This window comes from Pagrus major, chromosome 20 (assembly GCF_040436345.1).
Source record: "Pagrus major chromosome 20, Pma_NU_1.0".
Taxonomy (NCBI): Eukaryota; Metazoa; Chordata; class Actinopteri; order Spariformes; family Sparidae; genus Pagrus; species Pagrus major.
Window position 1 is genome coordinate 14,695,269 of NC_133234.1, and position 11,280 is coordinate 14,706,548.

General features: G+C 42.2%; 1 protein-coding gene across 1 annotated transcript; it reads right to left on the bottom strand.

Annotated features, from left to right (window-relative positions):
• Window positions 1–327: 327 nt before the first annotated feature.
• Window positions 328–8,005, bottom strand: znf281b (zinc finger protein 281b). Its single transcript, XM_073488933.1, has 7 exons — window positions 7,813–8,005; window positions 5,054–5,578; window positions 4,733–4,846; window positions 4,440–4,563; window positions 3,462–3,545; window positions 3,246–3,364; window positions 328–2,780 (listed from the first exon to the last, which is right to left on the bottom strand). The coding sequence occupies exons 2-7, from the start codon at window positions 5,504–5,506 to the stop codon at window positions 1,167–1,169; spliced, it is 2,508 nt and encodes an 835-aa protein (XP_073345034.1). The 5' UTR covers window positions 5,507–5,578; window positions 7,813–8,005; the 3' UTR covers window positions 328–1,166.
• Window positions 8,006–11,280: the final 3,275 nt, after the last annotated feature.

Below are 11,280 nucleotides of genomic sequence, written 5' to 3' on the forward strand. Positions count from 1 at the left end.
TTTTCTCCTCTTAAAATAATATTAATAATCATTAGCATAATAATCACTTATCACATATGCAAATTGAATGGGTTGTTGTTGTTTCCAATGATGATTTGTTTAAAAAAGTGCTTGTTTGATTCCACTGACACAAAAAGAAAAACAGCAAGGAGTGGAGTAGAAAAGTGGTGACTTGTTTAAAAACAGAGATCACTTCAGCAACAGCATGATGAAAAGATCACTGATTGATGTTCATTGCATTTTGAGACAGCCGTTACAGCGATGGGTCGGTTTTAATCTAAGCTGCGTCTTTTCTACTGGGGGCACAACCAGACGAGTTACACAGGCTTCATATCACTGATAACTTTATGCCTACCAGTCAACACAGTTACGTTCAAACATCCTCTTCACTTCAGAACATGACGTGTGCGCACCGTGGGCTGAACTCCACAACAATTTATACTACCTCGTGTACACATGTGGCTCTCAAAAGAAATGTGGATGTCTTCACATTGACACAACAGTACCATAATCTCAACAAAGCTACATGCAGTAGAAACCAAACATGATCATGTATTGTAATTTGTTGTTCTGACGAGTTAAAAAAATACAACACAAAAACAAAATCAAAGCTTTGTAGTCTCAAAGTACACCTGTAAAAACTGTGCTAATTGCATCTCATAATACAAAGTCTTATTACACAATTTTGCCTATTTTCCTGAGTTAATACGTTTCTTGTAACAGACAATATATACTTTTTTGCCATTTGAATTCTGGGCCTTTCCCTGCCACAAATGTTATTATTATTGAAATTATCAACATTATTCATTATTACTTTACAATGGTATGATGATTGGTAAAACACAAGAGTTCAGAAAAAAAGAAATCAAGCAAGTTTATAGCTACCCTCTAAATGTTTTAAATTACATTTAAATCTACGGTACGTTCATATCAAAATCACTACGCTTAAACAAAAAAATTGAGCGACTAAATACATAATAAAAATGAGAATATTTAAAAAATTGCATTTGAGGCCATGTAAGACCCTCCCTGGTCATTTCTGTATTAACATTTAATGGCAGTGTTTAAAAAACAAAACTTTGCTACAAGAACAAAATTAGGATGGGTATAGGGACTGTATGGACAGCAACAGAACAGCACCCTACTGGATTCACCTCGTTTGACCCTTATCTGAAACTTTGGCTTGTCGGGGTTTTTGATCCTGTACTCACTGGCTCACTGACGTCAGCTAACAAACTGGTATACCCTGAGAATTCTGACACTGGAGTCCGTATTCGGTGGTCGACCTCTGACCCAGGATCGCTGCCATAGCCAAGAGGGGTCCGCCGCCCTGACTTGAACTGGGAGCCAAAGGCCTGGGCGAAGTTTTCGATCTGATACGTGGTTTCTTTAGGGGGGTTCAGTGGGGACAGGTCTGGGTAGGTGGAACCGTTGGTGGGTGCAGCGTTCCCTCCACCCTTGGGCTGCTGCCCCTTGGATCCCTCTGCCGAGGCAGTCAGGTCCTGGGGAGGTAGGTTGAAGGTGCCAGGGGAGTGTTGCTTCTCCAACTGCTCCGTCAGCTCCTGAGATGGAGTCAGCTGCTGGTGGCTAGAAGGTTCTAAGCTTAGGTGGTAGCCTGCCTGGGAGGGGGAGCTGACAAGCATGCCATAGTGGGACTTGGAGGATGACGAAGAGGAGGTTGATGAAGGGGCGATGATGGGCAGTGGGGAGGAGACAGCAGGAGGGTAGCCACAATCCAGTGGGGACGTGGTGTACACATGTTTGTCAGAGAACAGGGGCCCTGTAGGACTGGAGCTGCTGGACAGGAGTGGGAAAGGCCCTGTTGGGCCAAGGCTGGGGAAGGGTCCACTATGGCTGGTGCGCTCCAGGGCCTGCAAGAGGAACTTTGAGTACTCGCTCATCACTGCTGTTTTGTCACCACCATTGGGCGAGTCATCCTCCAGCTCAGGGGTAACGGGGGCTGCTGGCTGGAGGTCTACGTGGTGTGGGTGGTCTGACAGGTCGAAAGTCACATCATGGTGGTGTGTCCCCTCTGGCTTATGGCTATAATGGTCTAGCAGGCTTTGCAGTACCTCATCTGGAATGCCCGACTTGTCGTGCTTGAGTTCCAAAGGCGAGGTGTCCAGCATGGCCAGCGTGGGCTCGGGCCCCAGGGAGCCCTGGATTACACTACTGCCCTGGGATGCCATGTGCAGTGAGCCAGCTCCATAGTCATTGTTAACTGCATGGAGGTAGCGCCGCTTTTTCACAAACTGCATTGCATCATCGTAGTTGCTGCTGGTGGTAGGCCCCTGCTTGTTGCCCCCGGCACCCTGGAGTAGACCCATGTTATCAAGGCCAGAACCGTCAATGTGATCCATGGAGCCAGGCTTCTGCCCCAACCGTTTTTGACCGTCATCAACGTCGTCCAGAGAAAGGAGGCCCTTGTCCAAGCCTTTGCGGCCAGCTTTTTTAAAGACCAATTTGGGAGTGCGTCCCTGCATGCCGGGGCCAGAGCCTGAGGGGTGCTCCATGCTGTAGTCCTGCAGGCCCAGGTCACGAGCCATCCCCCCAGAGGATGAGGCTGCTGCTGCTGAGGCGTTCTTCTTCCTCTTGCCCTCACCATTTTTGCCCTTGGCCCTCTTGCGTCCGGAGGTGGTAGAGTTTCCCTGAGTGAGTGAATAGCTGCCATGGCCTAGCTCTGCTTCGCTGAGCTCCAGCATGCTTGGGTCCAGGCCCTTCTTTATGGCTTCTCCACAAGTCCGTTTGTGCTTCAGTAACCGGTCTGTTCTTGAGAAAAACTACAGGTGGAAAAGGGGACGACAGAAAGAGAAAGAAATATTAGCGTAGTTACAATGGTTGGACGGAAGTAGTTTTAAAATCCTACACATTATTTTTATTTTAACATCAGAAAATATACTGCAGAGGTACACAACTTATCCCATTAAGACAGGGCTTTATAAAAGGGATTTAAAGGTGGGAAGTTTAGAATTGACCATGTGCTAATGATGACAACACATGTTCCTAATACACAGTGACACACTGGTGCCTCGGTGTTCACCTGCATTAGGCATCATCAGTATGTGTTGTAAAAGCTACTGGATGTCTAAATTTTCCTCTGGGTCAATAAGGTATCAATCAATCTATGCAAAGGATCATTGTAAAAGCAAATTAAAGTATATACAAAGCCAACTAGCAAAATACATACACTTAAAAGCAAAAAAAAAGTGACATGCTACTGAGAAAACAGTCGACATGTAGCGTACTTGTTGGCAGGTATCGCAGCGATATGGCTTCTCGCCACTGTGCGTCCTTTTGTGTCGCTCCATATGGTACTTCTGGATAAAACGCATGTTACACTGGTCACAGCTAAAAGGCTTCTCTCCTGCAAAAGACAGAGGTGGCCATGTTAGGGCTTGTTTCAGTGAAGGCATGCATTCAAAACACTGGAGGGTACTATATATCCAAGTGCAGATACTCACCACTGTGGATCTTCTCGTGCCGCTGGAGCAGGTACTTCTGAATGAAGCTCATGTTACACTGGTTGCACCGGAAAGGCCTCTCACCTGTGCGATCAAGAGTACAACCATCCGCCCATCACATTAATTAATGCCCTGTCTGTCACATAACTGTGTTTACTATGTGGTCACAATGATGATGAATGAAATGTGGCAATTGACAAGAAGACACTGTGTACTGCATTGTTTTGTTTGAACAGCACAGAAGGCTCCTTTACAGGAAAATATTTTATACAAGAAAATCTAATTTTCCGTGTCTAAATTGTGTACTAATAACCTAGACTGCAAAAACCCCGGGTCATAAAAAAAGCTGAATTTCCCTTTAAATGATTTATGAGCTCAAGTTCAGAGAACCAAGTGAAGATTTCCCAGCAAAGAGAATGACTAAGACGTCCAGAAATTCATGAGTAATGATTGAGTCATTTCTGGCGCTCTAGCGATCGTCTGGTTTAAAAAAAAAAAGGCCCCAGGTACTTGCACTGAAGGGGAGATTAGTAAGAGTGGAAGGAAGTGAAGAATGCAGTTCATTTAATGTCTGATGAAACTTATTGTGTTTTGAGAGTGCTGTTCATTAATGCTAAATTTTGTTTTATACTACTGTCAAAACTAGGTAACAGAATTAAACCAGACTGCATGCAAGTGGATCTTGGGCTGTATATTTAATCACATTTTCTTACAGGGATCTTCAACAAAAGCATACTTTAATCACAATTTGAACTGATCCACAATTGACTTGTCAGCTACATTACAGTCCAACACAAACTTCTCTTATGTAGCAGAGAGAACAGACACTTCACTTCTGACTAAACGTGTCCTGTGCACATCTTATATTCATTAACACACCCATTCTAAGTCAGACATACTGTAAATGTATAGTTTATATGGAAAATACTGAGAGTGTAAGGAATAGATAAAGCACAACAAGCAGCGAAAGTCTCTCACCTGTGTGTATGAGCACATGTCTGCGCAAGTGGTAGGAGCTGCGGAAGGCAGCGTTACAGTGCTCACAGATATGTGGTTTCGAGCTGGGGGACATGCAGGACCCATCTGCATCCAACATCATGGCCTACGAGAAGAAAACCATGAGTACAAGCAAAATACTTTTGACTCAAACTAAATTAAAGGCTAAAAACATTGAAGGCGTTAGACCATTCTTTTCAAGTGCAGATATCTATCAGTCAAACAACACATATTTTTCTACCGTAGTCAAGGAGATGAGGAGAACAGTGATCTACCTTTGCAGCATCGCTGCGTTTCCTTCTTGCTTTGCCTCCCTGCCCGTCCCCATTGCTCCTCCGCCCTCTTCTACCTGAGGGCTCTTTTGGCTCTTTACACGGTCTTCCAGGCATCTAAGGACAAACAACAAAGTAAGTATGACATGATCTATAAACAGCAAATAGACACATAATTAGCTACTGCAGGGTGAACTAATGTCTATGAATAAAAGCCTGTACATTACAATTCCTACTTAAGCAGTTAAGAGAGAAACTGGCAAATGTTCAACCAAAAAATTAACACAATGGGGTGTATTTATAGAATATTTAGATAATTCTCACCGGTTCTCCGAGGGGACGAACGTTGCTGAGGCTGAGGTCATGCAGAAGCATGTTCTGGTGATTTTGGTGGTGGTTGCCGAAAGACATGTCCGGCATGTCAGCACCACTCTTCCCCGCGCCCCCTCCAACACAGTTCACCCCTACTCCTCCACCCCCACCATAGAGGGGCATACGGTAATCCAGCTCGCTTAGCCGCTCCTGCTTTATGCCCATGCTGTGGAGGAAGCCCCCTGTGTTCGCAGCATTGTTGCCCTGGTGTTCTGGGGGCGAGTCGCGCTCTTTCTTCAGGATCATCTCCTGGGGAAGTTCGCCCATAACGGACTGGGAGGCCAGCCGTGTAAAGCTGGTGACAGGTGGCAGGTGGCTGAACATAAGCATACCTGGTGCAAAGTTGGGGTCCATGCCACCATTGCGCAAAAACTCATTGCCTAATTTGTCCTGGATAATACTCATGGTGTTGGTTTTGCTTTGTGCAGGGAAGAAGGAGGGCAATCAATCTAAAGAGGAATGCAGGAGAGGAATATCCTGAAAGAGAGGGAAGATACACCACGATAAGTACTGATGATTTCAGGCATTCATAGGTATATAAAACAAAGCAACTGTCACATTTTGTTGCAAGTTTTTATTATAACATCTCATCTCTTGTAAGAGTTGCCCATTAAGTAAGTTTAGTCACTGCCACAGAGTCTTCACAGTATGCACTGTGTGTACTGCAATGCTCTGTGAATTTCCTCTCAGTCACCCATTAATTACTTAATTGGATTTATTGGGCTTTACCTGACGGAAACAACTGGTACAGTTACTGGAAACCTTAATGAATACTTGGCGCAAATACATTTAATTGACACTGAGAAAAAAATAGTCACTATACACTCTTAATGGAAATAAATCTTGCTTTGTCACCTTTCTAATAGTGACATAAATGAATACTGTTAACATAGTACTGTGATTTACTTATCAGAACTTGTGCAGAAGAAATAATACAGAAACACTCAGTATACTGTATACATTCAATGTATTTATGTTTCTTTACCACAGCACCAGACTTACTAAGCCACCAAAGCTTAAATGCTATTACAATCAGTATATCACAAAAACTTGAAAGGGGCAGTAATGGTTTGGGCATTACCAGTGACTAAATTCCTTATCAAACACCAAATTTAAAAACAAAGTTGGCCATCTGAGCTCTACAGTAAAAAGTCCTAGATTTGTTTTTATTAAACGTTTGATTAGAAGATAAACTGATAAAGTTGATGCCTGCTTTGGTAAAATAAAAAAAAATCTGGTTTAAAAAAGCTCAAGATGGACTCACATTAAGAATAAGCAACATTAATGATCTATGTTGTGAGAGGATTTGATGAATTGATTTCAAAGTTCTTCACTGTAAATGCTTTTCAATTCATGGAGGGAACAAAAAAATCTGGAGTTGCTTCTGAAATACTCCACATCTTGTATTGTTCTACGTGCGACATTAAACACCACATGTGACTTGGACTGTAGCCAAAATAAAATCTGTGGCTTGATAGCTTTTGGCCAGGCATCCCCATTGTTTTCGCACTTTGATGCACATTGAACACCATTTGCCATCTTTGGCTAATGACCCAACAGGAACGCAAAAGCTGGGCGCATTCGCTGCAATATTGGCGAATTAATCGGTTCACTACACTTCCCTAAAACAAACGATATTTAGGTCACATCCAGACAGACATTTCAGTCATTTAAGGCAGGCGCAGTCCGGTGACTAAGCGGTACGTGGCTCGAAACGAGCACAGAAGGGCGACTGGAGTGAGAATTTATTGTTTAGTCTAGCCCAGTCGACCATTTGGCTACGCGACACTGAATCCAACAGAAAGCGGATGAGCTTTTGTGATGCATAATAGTTAGCCAGCTAGTTAGCATAGTTAGCTAGCCGCTTAGCCGCAATGAGACACAATCAACGCATCTTTACGTCCTCAATCAAAACAATCGGCTCAGACGCCATACGAACCACAAAACCATTCAAAAGAAGTCACACCAACCCTAACAGCCACGTGAACTTAAATAACCCACGTTTGTAGTGAATAAATGCCCGATCTCATTCGTTATGATCGATGAAACGTTTAGCATGTTACCTAACGTTAGTCTCGCTATCATGCTAGCTTACGCTAAAACAGGATCCGTGATCTGATACTATTAGCGCTTATATTGACTATTTAAACGGCAAGTCTATGGGACGGGGCGCATACTCCAATACCTCGAATTAATCTGAGAAAAAATATAACACTGGAGAAGGTGAAAAGAAACAGCAAGGTTGCTTAAAAGTCAGGTTAGCAGCACAAATTGCTCATTCTCCAATTCCCAAGCTTTGATGACGCTCGTGAAATCAAATCTGTCTGGCTGCGAGCAACGCTGGCGCTCTATTTATTGTTAGCTAACTTTAGCTGTAATTACAACCGGATAACGCTTACCAGCACATTTAGCTAGCAAAACATTCCTCGCCGATGGCGGCACATGCGGTCTTCAGATCAAATGGCCGAGCTAAATAAAACTGTGCGCTTTGAGGCAGCTGTGTTTATAACAATAAAGCTGCCATGAGCTAGCTAGTTAGCTGCTAGCTGCCCCGACTGAAAACCCGCATTACGGCCCATGCAACAGAAACAATGATGCTGGGTCTCAGTGCATCTCCCGTTAGCGCCGAGCCAGACAATCCCGTCGCTTGAATCTCGACAAAGCCAAAGCACTCGCCACGAATAAAAAACCCCGTTTAGTTTCCCACTCACCTACACATGACCGCAGTTGGTTTCAAACGTGCCTATATTCTCTCCGTATTCGCCGCTTTGGGGTTTTATTGCCAAAACATTGTTCTCCGGCGGTCGCTGCTTTCTTCCATCTTGTCTTGGCGCGGGGAATTATGGGTGCAGCGGACGGGTCGTGAGAGGAGACAGGCGAAGGCTGCCGAGGTTTGAGGGAGACTCAGCGGACAGCAGCACGGTCCCAGGGCTCTATAGTAATGTAAACACGGCGGACACATTAACATGAAGAGACACTGTAATGAAGACAGACATGGCGTCATGCTACTCTTTGTCTCTGCGTGTATTTCAGGACAGAAGGAAAGACACATTTTTAATTTCTCTCTCCTTATTTACTTACAGAATACTTAGATATATTTCTTTTACTCACATGTGAAGTGTTGTATTTGTATTTGGAGCTATTTTGTTTTGTTTGTGTATTTGTTAATTTATTATTTTTGTTTTGTTTTCTGGTTTTGCACATTGTGAGTTGGTTTAAGGGTGTGTGGGAAGACTAGTTTGTGTTTTGCTTAAAGGGGCACTATGTAGTTTTGGAGAAGAAATTCAAAATCTGAATTTTGATATTTACAATACTGCTGAAGAAGTAATACAAACTCAGATATATAGATTTTTTTCCCCCCATAACTGAATAAACAAGTTGTTCTCAAAGGAAAATAAGGTCCCCAGAACACTGTTTGAAGCTAGGGAGGTGGCAGGGTCCGCCAAATATAAACAAAGTAAAACAGTGTGAAATTGTGTTGTCCTCTGAGTTGGTTTGTTTATTCAGTCATGTAAATAAAGCCAGTTTGTTTATTTAGTCTGTTCAGACAATAAAAATCAGTCAATGAAGATCTTCCCCAAAACTACATAGTGTGCCTTTAACCTCATCAGGAACCTAACGTATAAAATGAAACAATTCCCCTGCCACAAATTTTACCTTTGTCTTCAAATGTTAAGACTATGCCCAAACTTTTCCCTTCAAGGGCCAAAGCTGAAAACTTAATGAAGGGCCACCAGCCAAAATACCACGGAGCCACAACATATCCAAAAGACGTCGATTCAACGTCTTTGACAGCGTTGAAACGACTTCCACTGGAGAGTCAGAATGAAAGTTTTATTATGACGTCTTTTCAACACTCACCATTGACGTCCACGTGACATCCTCACGGGGTTCAAAGTTAAAATTTTACCATGTAATTTTAGACACCTTATTAACTTGAGTTACAGATGTCTAAAGAACTTCATGTGGTTCAAAATTAAAGTTTTAATGACGGCCAGATTTTAACTAATGCAGCAAAAACTGCTGGGGGGGTTTGAACCCTGGGCATCAACCTCACTAAGCCTGCATGAGGCCCTTTACCAGGTGACTGATTCATTAGCTTTATTAAACAGCATGTTTTCATCATCCAACTGTCTAAAAAAGATTTAAAAATAACGTTCATTCTGGCTTTCTAGTGGGAGTCTTTTAAATGTCGTCAAAGATGTTGAATTGACATCTTTTGGAGATGTTTTTGTTCAGTGGTGATCCAAAAAATGGTAGGATCCGCAGTTCCCCTCACGGACTGACTTCCTATGCGAACTGTGTAGCTTCACAGATAAACAGGGTTTCAGCTTTCACCTAAACAATTGAAGTAGACGGGGACTTGTTATATAATGTTAAACAACTTTAAAAAAGCCCGATAAAATGGCTCCATAGAGCTCACACAGCGTAATTTCAAGTCTCCAGAAGCCCAAATCCCAAATAAATTTGAAAATACATTATATACACCCTTTTTGAAGCTGAAATATTCACTGAAGCTGCTAAACTAAGCACCCCGTCTGAAGTGAGTACACAAGTTCGACCGGGCGTAGAGAGTGTAGATAACGTCTACATTTTTTGTATTTATTAATTTTATTTTGGCTGTTTTCTTACGTTTTAAAACAAGTCCCCATCTACTTCAGTTGTTTAGGAGAATGCTGCTACCGAACTTCACCTGACTTTCCATCGGGTTGAGGGTGAGCAGATAATGACTGAATTTTCATTTTTGGGTGAACTTATCCTTTAAAGTGGATCCTGCTAAATGCCCATATGCTGTGGCCCTACACTGTAGAAGGTCCCTGTATCAAAATCTAGTTTTAAGACCTTAATTATCCTTGCACTGTCCACACCCCTAAAGAAAAGGTGGTGTTGGGGCCCAGTTTTTACCCTGAAGCCTCCTAAAAGGAATGTTTTATTACCTGCTCAGACTTTATTGCAGTGAATTTGTGTTGTTCCTTAGATTGAATAGAAAGGATTGTTGGTGTGTGATGGATTCATTATGATGAGATGTGTCCTTTCCTTCGAAATGTTGAGGCACCACATTTGTGGTTTGATAGATCAGGTTATTTTGATTGTCTACATAATAAAGCTTGAAAGCTTTTCTTTTTCCTTGGTTGCATTTTCATTTGATATTTAATATCAGCAAGTATTAGGAAAAGCTGATACACTGTTTGCGATTTTCTGAAGTTCATGCAGCACACTTTGCAGGATTTCTTCTGTCGGGAGACGAGAGAAAAGACACCTCAATGTGGTTCTCATTATCAACTTGTAATTGTCAACTATAAGCTTAATGACTTACAGTCATGACTAAAAATACACACTTGAAATGTTGCTTCTGAGGAGCTCAAAGCCACAAAGAGACCATTTGATGAACAATAAATTTAGGAAATAAAAACATGACATTTGAGTTGACTCATCGGATCACTCCCCTGTTGTACATCTGTTTGGTGACTCATAGCGTATTTCTGATAAATATGAAAAGCACTTCAGTCTAATGCACCCATTACTGTATGAAGGTTAAAAACTGAGAACAGCTGAATAGCCATTCTGTCTGTCGCGGTTCAATTCCCGCCTCCAGTGTCCTCTGTTCATAGAAAAATCACCATCGTCATTATGTCCAAAATCAAAAAACTTCAGCCCGTAAAAGTGTTTTTCCATTTTTTTTTCATGGCCATTTATTTTGTATAGACACCATCTCGTTCTGTGGAACACAAGTCCAAATCACCTTTACTTTTTGTTGATTAAAAGTAAAATAGCAACGTAAAGCGGGCTGTTCTCTGAGTGTGAAATGATAAATTGACAATGATGAAGCAACTGCAGAGGAAATCACAACGTTGCAAAAATTCTTGTTGCATTCCAACTTGATATTCCTCTCGGGACTAGTTCCATTTCCTGCTTTCTGCAGAGGTACATGATACATAGTCTAGTGGAAAAATACACACAGCAGATATGGTGCTGGCTCAAGAGCACCAACAAACAGCTATATTAATTTGATTTTAAGGGCCATATTTAGGCTTTTTCTGTTGTTCTTAACTCTTATGTTCAGCGCTTGGAGCTGCATTTTATGTATGATTGTTTGATTGATCGATTGATTGACTGGTGTGAAGTAAGCCATAGACCTTTTCTGAGCAACCCCTATTATATTCCTTTTTTTATAACTT